Source organism: Ranitomeya imitator, chromosome 1 (genome assembly GCF_032444005.1).
Source record: "Ranitomeya imitator isolate aRanImi1 chromosome 1, aRanImi1.pri, whole genome shotgun sequence".
NCBI lineage: Eukaryota > Metazoa > Chordata > Amphibia > Anura > Dendrobatidae > Ranitomeya > Ranitomeya imitator.
The window spans coordinates 349710186-349725347 of record NC_091282.1 but is presented as its reverse complement, the minus strand read 5'-3'; the positions used below and the strand labels follow the sequence as shown (position 1 = coordinate 349725347).

Sequence of the window (15162 nt, the reverse complement as noted above, 5' to 3'; positions counted from 1 at the left end):
TTCAGAAAAAAGAATTGACATGCTCCTTCTTTTTTCCCGCAGCTATTCTGCGCGGCTTTTTACACGAAATTCCGGATCATGTGCACAGCAGTGACTGTTTTCCATAGGGTTACATTGTTATGTACCCTGCATGGAAAACAGCTGCGGAACCGCAGCGGCAATACCGCTGCGGTTCCGCAGTAAAAAACGCACTGTGTGAACATGGCCTTAAAGGTGCATGGGAAACAGGAGGGGGGGGGGGTTAAACTCTTAAAGGTGCATGGGAAACAGGAGGGGGGGGGTTAAACTTGCTATAGCAGCAACCTGCACCTCTAGATCCCTAATGATATGGCTAGACCAGTTGGAAAAGCAGCTCTGGGATAGTATCCAGAGACTGGATACTAGAATTGTTTCCCTTAGGCTATGTGCACACGATGCGGATTTGCTGTGGATCCGCAGCGGATTTATCTGAGCAGAAACGCTGCAGATCCGCACTGATTTACAATACAATGTTCTTCAATGGGGGAAAAAAAGCTGGTGGAATTGCTGCGGATTTCAAAGTGGTGCATGTCACTACTTTTGTGCGGATCTGCAGCGTTTCTGTACTCCATGTGAAAAATCCACAGAAAATCTGCATCAATTCTGCGGCAAATCCGCGGCTGCGAATTCTGCCAGGAGATGTGGATTTTGTGCAGAAAATTCTGCACCTTTTCCTACGTGTGCACATACCCTAAATGTGGGGGTCTGCAGCTTTTCTTGCGGATTCATCAGCTGACTCTGTTCGACTAACGGCCAAGTCTGCAGCTCTCGAGTAGCCCATAGAAAATTTTAGCTTAAATGCTGGAAGAGAGATAGACGACAAAACTATGCTCCATCCACTGTGAAGGGAATTTTCTATTTGGGGAAACATTAGATGACCTCCTCCAGAAGGCAGGGGGTAAGAAGTGGTTCCCTAACCTGCCCACCCCTGCATATAAACAGTCCTTTTGGAGTAGGAAATTCTTCCATAAGAGGCCCCCAAGAGAGGAGAGTGTGTGTGGGATAAAGGTTTTCTACGGGAAGCCCTCCTGTCCTTCCCAGGTAGGGGGCAGACTATCCAGTTTCCTTCTGGCCTGGGAAAAATATTCTGACAGTCCCTGGATCCTGAGACTAATCAAGTCGGGCCTGAGAATAGACTTTCGTTTATTTCCTCCCTGGAGGAACAAAGGTCCTTGGAACACAAGGTGTTGGATCTAGTGGACAAAACTATCCTCCATGAGGTCTCTTCTTGGGAAAGGACAAAAGGATTCTACTCCCCATTGTTTCTGGTAAACAAACCAGATGGAAAGTTCCAGACAAATAAAATCTTTAAAAGATTGAACAATTCTGTAACAACTTAAACTTTCAAGATGGAATCAATAGTATAGAAAAATAGGAGACAAAAAAAAGCGCAAATAGGGTCTTATCCCCAGGATTGTTTCTAATCAATTGTGAGAGAACTGCTCACCTGGTAGTACACAGTACAGGTGTGTAGTTTGTCAGCTGCTGCAGATGCACAGGTCGGCGCTGCGACCTCTCAGAACCGTTATAATAGATGCCATGTGGATTACATCCGCGCTGCTGCGACAAATAGATCCAGATATACTTGTAAGATATTCGGGTGGTTTATTCAACGCGTTTCAAAGCTCATGGTTTCTTCAGGAAGTTTCCACACAAAGATATCTTTGTGTGGAAACTTCCTGAAGAAACCATGAGCTTTGAAACGCGTTGAATAAACCACCCGAATATCTTACAAGTATATCTGGATCTATTTGTCGCAGCAGCGCGGATGTAATCCACATTTCATCTATTATAAAAGATGGAATCAATAAAATATGCCATCAAAACAATGTTTCAAAGTGCTTTGACAGTCCTGGGTTTTTTGTTCTCCATAGATCCCAGGGGGAACCCTCCAGGCTCTAGATGCCATTTAGAAACCAGGAAAAACATTCCTATCTACCTCAGGGAGGTCAGAGTCCAGGATGGAGTCCCAATGACAGCCATCCTGGCGTTTCTACAAAAGGGTTGGAACAAGGCCTTGCTATGAACACGCAGGTTCAGGTAGCCGCTCTGGGAGCCCTGTACAATCATGATGTAGCAAGATTCATTCAAGTTCTATGCCCATTACTAGCCAGGAAATGCTGCCTTGGGATTTCAATTCTTATCGGCCCCAACTGGGGGGGGGGGGAAACCTCTGCCTTGCTCAAGGTCCTGTCCCTTTTTAAAACAGTCCTTCTAGTGGCTCTAACATGAGCCCATAGTGACATCCAGGCTTTGTCTGCAGGCCCTCCCTTTACTAGGATCTTGGACAGTTATTTTAAAACCTGACCCTGCTTACTTGCCCAAGGTAGCATCTCTGTTCCTTAGGTCCCAGGAGGTAGTCCTTCCTTTGGAATTTCTCTTCTCTTGTATTTTTGGGGTTGGATCACTCATTAGGTACTGAACCAAACATATTTTTTTCCCACATCTAGCATCAACCCAGGGGTGTAGGAAGGATGAGTCTGTGTTCTTTCAGGGGCCTAGGAAGGGACTCAAGGCCTCCAAAAGTACTTTGGCAAGATGGATAAGAAACGTGATCTCCTTGACCTATTCATCTAGTGGGAATGTTGCCCTGGAGTATTTGAGAGCTCATTCCACAAGAGCAGTGACAACCTCATGGGCAGAAAGGTCAGAGGCATCAATAGAGCAGATCTGTAAGGCTGCCACTTGGTCAACCCCCCCCCCCCCATCTACAAGTCGCTGGTCCTAGCTTCTTCTGATCTTTGGGAGAAGGGTTCTACAGACTGGTCTCTCCCTAAGATGTAATTCTCTCGGCGGTGCTGTCATGGCGGAAGGAGACTGTTACTTACCAGTAACGGAATTTCTCAGAGCCCAGGACACCACCCTTTATATTCCCTGCCGTCATGTGAGGGTGAGCACACTTTCATTATTTGTGGTGTAATTTATGTATAGACATGGAGTGATGCTTGTGAGTATTGTTAAAAATGTTTAATCTTTGGCAAAAACCTGGAGGTCCTCCTATGATCTGTAAACCAACTGATGTGAGGGAGAGGTACCACCCTTATCTGTAGATTTCCTGGCCCTGAATGGCAGATTTCCTCTCCATGGTGCTGTCATGGGCTTGGAGAAATCCAGATACCTGTAATAACTACGTCTTTCATTAGTAAGAGCATTGAAGATGGGTCATGGCTGGATCTACCAACAGGACCATGACCTGACACACAGCCAGGGCAACTGAGTGGTTCCGTAAGAAGCATTTTGAGGTTCTGGAGTGGCCTACCAGTCCAGACCTGAACCCGATAGAAAATCTTTGGAGGGAGCTGAAAAATCTATAGATCTGTATGGAGGAGGGGGACAAAATCCCTGCTGCTGTGTGTGTGCAAACTTGGTCAAGAACTACAGGAAATATCTGACGTCTAATTGCAAAGGGTTCTGTTTTTCTATTGTATAAAATACAATAATGCATTTTCTAGCATGAAATTATGTAAGAATCATACAATGTGAATTTTTTTTTTTTTTTAATATTCCAGCTCTTGCAGTTGAAGTCTACCTACAACAAAAATTACAGACCTCTCCATTCTTCGTAGGTGGGAAAACTTGCAAAATCAGCAGTATCATATACATACTTTTCCCACTGTATGTGTAACCAATGTAAAACACTCGATCATGAAAATGCAGGCATCATGTTATACAAGAGTAGATTGCTGTGTGGTTCTGTGAATTCAGTAAAACTTGTTGTCTTGGGGATTTCTCGGTCCAGTGGGTGGTCCTTATCAGTGACCGACAGCTATCCCAAAACAGCTGCCACTCACTGATGGGACCGCCCACTGCACCAAAAATCCCATTAAGGGTTGAGATATAAATGTGTAAAACACGCGTTATACTGAATCTCTGCACAAAACTGTCCATCTACCCTCATTCATCACTTTTAAGGCTATGTTCCCACAATCAGCAAGTAGCAGCGCTTTGGACGCAGCATATTTTCGCTACGTTCTAATCACGCAGGTAAATCCACATGTGATCACTGAATAATTTACCACATCCAATACATTCTACTGTGGAAATTTCTGTTGCAGCGCCTAGCGTCTCGGCATCAGAAATTGACATGCAGCGGCTTGTAAACCCGTACCATAGGCGAGCTTAAGCAGTGTCAAATGGGCACAATGGGCATGAGACTTCTAGAAATCACATCCACTGTGCTTGTACTGTACAGCGAGTTCACTGCGTCCTAAACGCTGCTATTCCTGATCATGGGCACGTACGCCAAAAGTCAAATGGCGCTCCAAAACCCCCCCCCCCCCCCCGGGCCTGCTGGACACAAGTTCTGTACCACATAGGGTATTGCTGTTTGAGAAACTGCACAATTGTGGGGTTCTAGTTCCCTTTAAAAAAAAAAAAAAAAAAAAAAACTGGGTTAAAGCAATGATTTAGCAGTAAAGCTGTAACTTTTTTTTTTTCCCCCCTTCTCCATGATCCCTCAGACACATGGTAAATGTTTATCTGCTATAAAGTCACTTTGAAAATTGTGACTTTTTGCAAAAAAATTTTTTTTATCCTATTTTAAGGCTGAAGTTACCACTACCATAAAGTACAATCTCCAGCATGGTTGAAATGGACCTTAGTTAAAGGCCAAAAGTGACCTGTGCTATGCAGATTGGGTTTTATAGTAACCCTGAAGTATTAGCCTGCCCCCACTGTGGTACACTGATAAGTACATGCTTACCGCTAACATCACTTCTGCAGATGTTTTGTAGATGGTAAAGTTGCTGCTTCAAGGTTTGTGGAGCCTCTCCAGTTGGATACTGTGAAACTTACATTCCCAGTGATGAAATTCTTAAGCAACAGTGGTGATGAGGAAAGTATTAATTCTGTTAGGCAGGAGCAAAACTACAGCATTGGAGACTAATTTTTATATTTTTTTTGGTCTTCTGCAGATCTACCTTCACTTTAAACTGGTTGTCTGGGATCCTAGAGCTGTGATTGGATTAAAGATGTGCTCCTACTTGAGTGAGGTTAACAGGTGAGAATGAGCTTTCTAAATTTTGGGCAGATGTTGCCAAACAAGCATGCAAACAATCTTCTACTTTAATTTTTATTATACGTCTTATTGGATGTCTTTAAATACTTCAGTTGGCAGCTTCTGGGCCACCCACGAAGTGATCTCTGCAGCTGCTGTGACTCGGTCTGCCGGCTGTTCTCCAGAAGGAGGAGAGAGGCTGGTATGTGGCACTTATATTTTCACTTTCAATTTAATGAGTCATGACCTCAATATGTTTAACGTTTTAATAAATCTTTACACTTTTGCAGAAAAAGGTGTTACTGGCATAATTCACACCATGGTTTTAGGACCCTTCAAATTACATGGTCCAGCTGTTAATGGGAGTCTAAATGTTAGTAATGAACACAAAGCCTTGGAAACGGTGTCAGGTAACTATTTACTAGATCTTAATGTGCTATACTGTGGTGCTGTTCCATTGAAACTGTAATGTTCAGTTTCTTTTAATCTCTTTAAGGGGTTATCCGACTTCATATTTTACTATGGGCTTAAGAGCTAACTGCCTGTTCTGCCCTCTTGGCACTGTCGGACTGCTCCTGCCGGCGATTCTGCGGCTTCCACTGACACGTCGACAGAAGCTGCTGATCTTCAGCTCTGCAGTCTGTGACAACTTGTCATGCTGACTGACAGCTGGGTTCCCACAGTAAGGCAGTGGGGGGGAAGTCAGCGGTCAATCGGCATGAGAAAAAGCAGCTCTGACATTAAGCAGCAGTCAGTGAGCACTCTGTGCCAGCTAGAACAGGCAGGTAGCTGGTAACTTGCCCAATGGCTCTCGGGTCCATAGTAAAGTCACACATCGCTTTTTTTTTTTTTTTTTAAATGCGGTGTTCTAGAATAACTTAGTCTTGAATAAATGGTGCTTCCCTCTCATTAAGGTGAGGGAGCGAAACAAAGATGTCTCATGGAATGCTAGTATATTACTCAACTATGCAGTAACCTAGGCCATATTTATAAACGAGAAATCTCCTTTCATGATAGTTGGTCTTCAACCAGTTTAACATCTTGAAGGCCATCTTTGTTAAACCCCCATATAGAACAACATCTTGAACTGCTGTTCCTGGATCTACAATGTGTAGATTCCCTAGTTGTTGCATTGGTGGTCTGAAAAGGCAAACCTTGTATTTGTAATGGTGGGGGCACCACAGGTCAGATGTAATGGGATACAACAAATCTTTCAGAGTATGGTTTAGTGGCACAAAAGTCCAAATCTTGCTAAATTAAGCAGATCAGTGATGCTTATCTCATTAGACAGTCATTTGCTGACTTCTGTAGAAGGCAGGGGTCACACTTGCGAGTGATGCAAGAAATTTGGCAACTCTCTCATTACCCGGCACTCAGACTGGAGCGTGTGGCTGCATGAATTTCGATGCACACGCCGGTTCTGAGTGATGGCAGCAGTGCCAGGTATTGATGTGAGATTCAAGCAAGTTTCTCACATCACTCGCAAGTGACCCTGGCCTATGTACTGCTCAGTCTCTTGCATAATATAGTACTCTTACACAGATTTTGCTACATACAGATTTATGTAAGTGCACCAAGCAGAAGCTCCTTTTGATGTAACCCCTCACTCCTATCTGCAGAAGATGGTGAATGACTGTGTATCCTAATCTGGTTTGATGCTGTGGGAGCTTCCTGCTTTACTATTTATTCAAAAGTTTAAAATCTAAATTTGCATAAATCCAAGAACAGATGCAATGTAGGTGCACGATCACTGAAATGTTATATTCTTTTCTCCCTCAGCCTTCCCAATACCACCTGCTGCTGGAGCACTCTTCCTTGAGCTGGCAGTCCTCCTCCTGGTGTCTGTGGGTGTTGCTGTGTATGGCCGCATATCCAGAAGGGAATATGGAGAACTAGAGAAGCGATCGCTCATTACTAATGAAAACTAACTTTTTTTTTTTTTTTAAATAAACTTATGTGCACCATCACAAAACGTGGGATTTATTCTTAAAGCTTCACCTCTAAACTTGCTGTGCATACAACTAGGTATGGAACTTAAGACTATTTACAAAATTCAAAGTATATGCAAGGAACTGTAAGCTAGGTCCAGTACAGTGTTTTGGGGTTTTCTTTGTTGGCTTTATTTGCATAGTTCATAACAGTTCCAAAAGTGCTGCTCTCATGTTCACCAGCATTGCTATTAAGTAGGCCGAGATTCATTTGGCTTGTGTGTATTATAGAGTTTGCGAAGGCTTGAGTCCATCAAGTAGTCCACTGATCTAGAGAATGGAACATGTAAAGTTAGTACAGGAAACTTGGATGCCAGATCAGGATGTATTGAATTTACTAAGAATCTATAATTCATTTTTGACTGCAATGGGGATTACTTACATATTGAGAGTACAGAGGTCACTTATGGTATGATGGGGTTCTATGGTAAAAATTACATTCAGAATTGGGACTGTGGCACATCTGCAGTGCTGGCACTCAGCTGTCTAAAGCCTTCTCGATAAGGTTCAAGCCCTTAAATTTCATAGAGCTTATCACAAAAATGACACATACCTGTCAATTGGCGTTATAATGACAGGAATGGCTGAGAGTCCTATTGCAGTAGTAGCCCACTTTCTTACTGGGAGAGGCCAGTGGGTAACACGTCCCATCAAATAAAGAGAAGTGGCACATATTCGATTGATGGTAAACCCCGGTATGGCCACCGATGCAAGAGCTTGCCAAACAAAGGTATCTACCACAGCCACTGTGATATCTGCTGTATGACCTAGACCATTTGTGTTTGCCTAAGAAAATAAAAATGGGTACAAAAATTGCACAAGATTAAAAGTTTGAGGACCTGAGTTTGTCCATTCAGATGTTTAGACTTTTGGTTGCAGAAATCTGCTGTGTGTGTGAACACAGAATAGCTCCATTAATAACGCTGATGTAGGAACATACAGTAGAGCTACAGCCTAGCAGAAAGCCACCATAAGAAACCATCTTACATTAACTAGGATAAATACCTGTGCAGCTTTTCGTCCTTTATCAGCCGCATCTGCAGTTACATAAGCCGTAGCTACACCATAGGTTGCCCAAACAAGAGATTTTGGTACTAGGGCCCGAAATGACTCCCCAACTTCATTGGCGTAACCTGAAAGACACAAACCAATTGCTTGCACACTTTTATAGTACATGTGCCCTTTTAAAAAGGCTCTCCAAAGAGAAGCGTGGTTTTTATACACCTTTCACAAAGCTGCTGTACTCAATCACTATGGTCAGCTGTAATACCATGTAATTGGCATAAGATGGCTGAGCCCAATGACTGGCTGCAGAAGTTATGTTAACAGAAGACCAAGTGCAGCAGAGAAAGGGGGACTCTGGGAAAATGTTCACAGGGAGTATTGTACAGATCGAATGCATTACTCATGATGTACCCACATTTACGTGTTTAGTGTATTAGGCTTGTTTCCCCTTAGACCCCATACATAGAACACTTATGGGCCAGTAATGGAGTTGAGGACCACGACCATACAGTTCCCAAATGGTAAAGAACAGATGCTATGTTACACTAACATCACAAATTTGCTGCTGTTTTTGGATGGAAGGCTTTCATAGACGAAACATTTAACCTTGTGTTTTACTTGTCCATGCAATATGGATAAAAATATGATTGTAACAGAGTGCTGGCGCCATATGGGCCGAGAGGATATTATAGGAAAGCACAAATAATTTGAACAAACTGTCAGAGGAAAAGTAGGATTCTATTCATCGTTAAGTGATCTGCACCTCTAAATGATTCATGCTTCTCGTACTGCACCACACCTTCATTAAGAGTGATGTGTATAATGCCAGTCTCACATGTCCTGATATTTCCAGTACCGGAGATGTCAGTGTTTGTGTGTCTAATGCTTTCGGCACACGTCTGGCAAGTGTGCTGCATCAGTATCACACACGGTGCCAGGGAAGCAGCAGTACAGTAAGCGCTGGGTGCTGCTGGCTCTCATCATTCTCCTCTTCTCTACCGGCGAGAATAAGTTCTATTTAAGTGACAACAATGACAGCAGGTGGTGGCTGATGGGACTATTACTCCCATCAGCCTACACCTGCTGCTAACAGGGACAGCAGGAGTATTCCTCACCTGCCGCCTGCACAATAAATCAAAATTCTGGTGTGGGTTCCCCTGTATTTTCTATACAAGCCAGGCAAAACAGCACCAGAATTAATAGATGTGCCAGTTATGTGCAGCTAGGGCCTGCTATTGTTAGGTTCAGGGGGGATACCAATAGCCATGGCCCCTTAGCAGCTTGAGAAAGCCCCTGCTGTCAGCTTTATCAAGGCTGGTTGTAAAAAAATGGCCTGGGGACGCCTGTTTGTTTAAATTATTTACATTTAAAAAAACAGCGTGGGGACCCTCCTATTTTTGATAACCAGCTTTGCTAAGGCCTCTTTCACACTTCAGTCTTTTGGCATCAGTCTAAAACCACCATTTTCCTCAAATAGCGGATCCGCTATTTTCCCATAGACATACATTAGTGGTGGATGGTCGTCCGTTCCATCCGCCATGTGACGGATCCGTCGAGATTTGGCGGACGTCATCTAGACATTGATGGACACAACGTTTTTTTGTCTACGCCAAAATGGCGGTTCGTGACAGATCCGTCACATCCACCATTCTATAGAATGGCCGCCTATGGGCGACGGATCTGTTGCAACCCTCTTTTCGGTGGATCCGTCGCCCCAATCCGCTTTTCCAATTGCGCATGCTCCAAAAAGTAATTTTCCCTGACAACCCCCAAGTAACGGATCTGTCAAAACGGATCCGTTAGAACAGTTTTCTCAACAATTGTGACGGATCCGTCACTATGTCGGAGCAGACTGATGCCAAACAACTGAAGTGTGAAAGAAGCCTAAGGCTGACAGCTAAGAGTTGCAGCCCCTAGCTGTCAGTTTTGTCTGGCTGGATAAAAAAAATACAAGGGAACGCACTTTTTTTTTTCATTTATTTATAGCACAGGCGGCAGGTGAGGAATACTCCATCAGCTGCCACCTGATGTCACTATTAGCAGCAGCAGGTGTAGGCTGATGGGAGTAATGGTCCCATCAGCTGACGCCTGCTGTCATTGTTTTCACTTGAATATGACGCTCCTTATTCTCCCCTGATCACTGGCAGAGCAGGAGAAAATGTGAGCCGTTTTCAGCATGCGGTGCAGGGGAACAGCGCTAACTGTACCGCTTCTTCCCTGGCACTGGGGCATGTCATATGGCTGACATCCATGTGTGTGCCTGTGTGCGGGATGTTTTGCGGCCCGTGCTGATGGTAAAAAACTGAGATGTCAGCGTGTTTTGCCCAGGGACACATGGTCCATGGATACACACTGACATGTGCACAGACCCATTCACTTGAATGGATCTACATGTCATGTATAAGTGTCACCACGCATACCGGAGACAAGGACGTGTGACAGAAGCCTAAGGAATTGGGGGGGCTAAGTGACTTTCCCAGTAACAGTATTTCATTTAAAAAAATCAATGTCTGCTGTAGTCACATTTTATCATCTGTGATTTAGACTAATGACAAGAAATGGTCCAGAATTCACTCAGCTGCTCCTTCTGAAAATGGGACAAATCCCCTGAAGCCTCTTAAGAGCGATGAATAAAAATGGCCTGGTTTACTGTCATCAAAGCCACAAAACTGCAGCACTGATCATGGTGAAAAGCCGACAAAAGGAAGGAGATAAGACCTAATTGGAGCTTTTCAAAAAGCTGGAGACTACTCAGGATGGCATTGTGCCAGGGACAGGACAGCCTATTCTTATCGGCACTCTTCTGTAAAGGCCCCTTCACATTTAGCGACGCTGTAGCGATACCGACAACGATTCGGATCGCTGCAGCGTCGCTGTTTGGTCGCTGGAGAGCTGTCACACAGACCGCTCTCCAGCGACCAACGATGCCGGTAACCAGGGTAAACATCGGGTAACTAAGCGCAGGGCCGCGCTTAGTAACCCGATGTTTACCCTGGTTACCATGCTAAAAGTAAAAAAAAAAACAAACACTAGATACTTACCTACCGCTGTCTGTCCTCCAGCGCTGCGCTCTGCTTCTCTGCTCTCCTCCTGTACTGGCTGTGAGCCGGAAAGCAGAGCGGTGACGTCACGGCTCTGCTTTCCGGCTCACAGTCAGTGCAGGAGGAGAGCAGAGCGCAGCGCTGGAGGACAGACGGCTGTAGGTAAGTATCTAGTGTTTGTTTTTTTTACTTTTAGCATGGTAACCAGGGTAAACATCGGGTTACTAAGCGCGGCCCTGCGCTTAGTTACCCGATGTTTACCCTGGTTACCAGTGAAGACATCGCTGGATCGGTGTCACACACGCCGATCCAGCGATGTCTCCAGGGAGTCCAGCGACGAAATAAAGTTCTGGACTTTATTCAGCGACCAACGATCTCCCAGCAGGGGCCTGATCGTTGGTCGCTGTCACACAGAACGATTTCATTAACGATATCGTTGCTACGTCACAAATAGCAACGATATCGTTAACAATATTGTTATGTGTGAAGGTACCTTAAGATGATCTGATGCTTCTGGGCCATAACGTCTTGTGAACACTGGAGAAAACCTTGTGTGTGAAGGATATTCGGAATATGGCTCCAGACCTCTATAAACAGGTGCAATCTGCGCACCCAGCCTAGCTTGGGCATGTGTACGGGTGGCACCTGTATAAGCCTTGGCATGGGATTTGGGGAGTGTTCTAGCACATAGTAATATATAAATAGGGAGGACTTATCACTAATGCTGTCCACACAGTTACAGGGGTTGTCCACTACACTTGCACACTTTCTTAAAGGGACAATGGTGGTTCAAAAGTTATGCCTGGTGTAAGATCGAGAGTTGGCGCAGGAAATCAGACAACACCAAAATAGCTCTTAAAGGGAACCTACTATGTTGATAATGGTATCGGATCTGCAGCAATACGTTATAGAGGAGGAGCTGGAAAAGTTTCAGTAAAATGTGCAATTTATTCATTGAAATCTGTGATGTTTGTATGTAGCCCGCTCCCATTCAGTGACTGACAGTCTTCTGTGTGTGACTCTGCAGCACATAGCTGTCAATCGCAGCAGGACTGCCCACTGGACTCCTGTACAAACAGCAGGGATGTCAATGAGCAGAGTACATACTGGATCTTTTCCCACAATCCTATATATTATTCTGCTTCTCTTCTCCTTCTGTACACAGATCAGGCCGCACTACAATGTCACTGTTTCCTCTAAAGGGGTTGTCCGTTAAAAGCCTGTAGTCATTCTGTGTGACTGCAGACTCCTGAACCCTTAGGCTATGTGCACACGATGCAGATTTTGCTGAGGATCCGCAGCAGTTTCCCACGAGTTTATAGTACAATGTAAACCTATGGGAAACCGAAAACGCAGTGCCCCTGCTGTGGAAAAAAATGCGTGGAAACGCTGCGGATTACATTCTGCAGCATGTCAATTCTTTGTGCGGAATCCGCAGCAGTTTTACACCTGCTCCATAATAGAAAACCACAGGTGTAAAACCGCAGTGAAATCTGCAGGAAAAATGCAGTGTTTTTGCCCTGCGGATTTATCAAATCTGCTGCGGACCATTCTACGTGTGCACATACCCTTACAGAGTGCAGCATGGATACTGTCAGGATTGCCAGTGACAGCGTTCACGTGCCTGCAAGTATGCGATCACATGCCGACTAGACATGTGCGGCTTCTCTCAAATTCCCATATATTGAGGGGGCCAGGTGGCACGTCTAGTCTGAATGTGCCCGGAAGTAGGCAAATCGCATAAATGTAGTCATGTGACCTCTCGCACTTACCGCAATAGTGGGGATCCCTGACAGCATGCGGTGCACAGCCTGGACAGCCCCTTTAAGGCTTATTTGTACTATGTGATCACATTTTATTACCAGAAGACTTCAGCCATGTGTAATTTTTTTTTTTTAAAGACAGCATTTTGATGCGGAGCCATGATAACCGTGTGTAGGGTGGGGGATGGGAAGTCTCTTACTACAGCCATGGTCTGCAGGTACCCCGGCCCGGTCACAAGGACTTTCCGAACCCCTGACAGGACGTATCACTGAAGCACAGTGCCGCTCTTCACCCACACGGCAGGACAGCGCTCAGTGCCCCCGTCACCGGTGACTTACCCAAGTACCGGACCCACGTGTCCCTGTACAGGTCGGGCTCCTCCGCCGCGCTGTGCCCGGCCATCACCCGAGAGCAGAAGGACACTGCAGTCAGGGACTGTCACACAAGAGTCCTCGTCCACATAGCCGGCAGGTAACAGCTGGAGTCACATCTTACATCCAGGGAGGGTATATAAAGAATGCACTGCACCGAGGCCAGAAGCCAGGGAGAGCTGTCATTACATAATGCGCGCCGTGAAGAGCCGCTCCCGAGCACTGGACTGTGCGCACACTGTACCGACCACCGTCGTCTACGCCGCAAAGAAAGGCATGTACTTGTCACACAGTCCCAGCAGAGTCCTGTCCGAGTTCAGCCAATGAGTGGACGGCAGCAGGGTCACGTGTCACCCCAAGCCTAAGGCTCGGTATTTGAAAGCACAACTCTGCAGTGCAGCAGTAGACGGCGGCAGGATGTGTAGTCTGCGCATTCACATTACAATCTGTGAAAATTGGCCAAGTAACTGTTTTTTTTTTTTAAAGGGTTAAATTACTTTTGGCGGCTGATCTCATACCGCCACTGCACAGATCAGTGGCCTAATCAGTTAACCCTTTAAAAACACCACTTATTTAAATCTTTGAAAAGCGGCTATTTGCCCGCTGTGATGCCTGTTCTGATGCCCAGAACCCATTTGGGCCACGTTGGAGTGACCTGAAATTGTCACAGTGGTGTGAGATCAGCGGCCAAAGTCATTTAACCCTTTCAGTAACACCCTTCGGTGCCCACTTGGAGACCTATTTTTGTGTCACCTTTTTTTTAGTTTTTGTATCTGTTGGTAAGTGTATTCACACCAGGGCACCGCAACGCATTGTATTATTGTGATTATTTCTAATTGTTATTAAACCTGTAAAAAAGAAGAAAAATGGAAATTTAGCAAATAAAAACCAACTTCAGCATCATATGAATACAAAGCCATCCACAACCTGTCTCCTCCATACATCTGTGACCTCGTCTCCCGGTACTTACCTACACGCAACCTCCGATCCTCACAAGATCTCCTACTCTACTCCCCTCTTATCTCCTCTTCCCACAATCGTATACAAGATTTCTCTCGTGCATCCCCCCTACTCTGGAACTCTCCAAAACATATCACTCTCACCTACCATGGAAACCTTCAAAAAGAGCCTGAAGACCCACCTCTTCCGACAAGCCTACAACCTGCAGTAACCACTGATCGACCAAACCACTGCACGACCAGCTCTACCCTCACCTACTGTATCCTCACCCGATCCACCAAACCACTGCACGACCAGCTCTACCCTCACCTACTGTATCCTCACCCGATCCACCAAACCACTGCACGACCAGCTCTACCCTCACCTACTGTATCCTCACCCGATCCACCAAACCGCTGCATGACCAGCTCTGCCCTCACCTACTGTATCCTCACCCGATCCACCAAACCACTGCACGACCAGCTCTACCCTCACCTACTGTATCCTCACCCGATCCACCAAACCGCTGCATGACCAGCTCTGCCCTCACCTACTGTATCCTCACCCGATCCACCAAACCGCTGCATGACCAGCTCTGCCCTCACCTACTGTATCCTCACCCGATCCACCAAACCGCTGCATGACCAGCTCTGCCCTCACCTACTGTATCCTCACCCGATCCACCAAACCGCTGCATGACCAGCTCTGCCCTCACCTACTGTATCCTCACCCGATCCACCAAACCGCTGCATGACCAGCTCTGCCCTCACCTACTGTATCCTCACCCGATCCACCAAACCGCTGCATGACCAGCTCTGCCCTCACCTACTGTATCCTCACCCGATCCACCAAACCGCTGCATGACCAGCTCTGCCCTCACCTACTGTATCCTCACCCGATCCACCAAACCGCTGCATGACCAGCTCTGCCCTCACCTACTGTATCCTCACCCGATCCACCAAACCGCTGCATGACCAGCTCTGCCCTCACCTACTGTATCCTCACCCGATCCACCAAACCGCTGCATGACCAGCTCTACC

At 45.7% G+C, this 15162-nt stretch overlaps 1 protein-coding gene across 1 annotated transcript; it reads right to left on the bottom strand.

The window, feature by feature from the left end:
• Positions 1-6978: 6978 nt before the first annotated feature.
• On the bottom strand, positions 6979-13579 carry MTFP1 (mitochondrial fission process 1). Its single transcript, XM_069760200.1, has 4 exons — positions 13151-13579; positions 8008-8135; positions 7556-7788; positions 6979-7272 (listed from the first exon to the last, which is right to left on the bottom strand). Exons 1-4 carry the CDS (start codon positions 13212-13214, stop codon positions 7194-7196), a joined length of 504 nt encoding a protein of 167 aa, XP_069616301.1. The 5' UTR covers positions 13215-13579; the 3' UTR covers positions 6979-7193.
• Between the last annotated feature and the right edge of the window lie 1583 nt (positions 13580-15162).

Excerpts from the sequence above, each read along its gene's own strand:
- MTFP1 (XM_069760200.1), bottom strand. The coding sequence starts at position 13,214 with ATGGCCGGGCACAGCGCGGCGGAGGAGCCCGACCTGTACAGGGACACG. Across the intron at positions 8,136-13,150 it reads CACGTGGGTCCGGTACTTGG|GTTACGCCAATGAAGTTGGG; the intron begins GTAAGTCACCGG and ends TGTGTCTTTCAG. Across the intron at positions 7,273-7,555 it reads ATTATAACGCCAATTGACAG|ATCAGTGGACTACTTGATGG; the intron begins GTATGTGTCATT and ends TCCATTCTCTAG.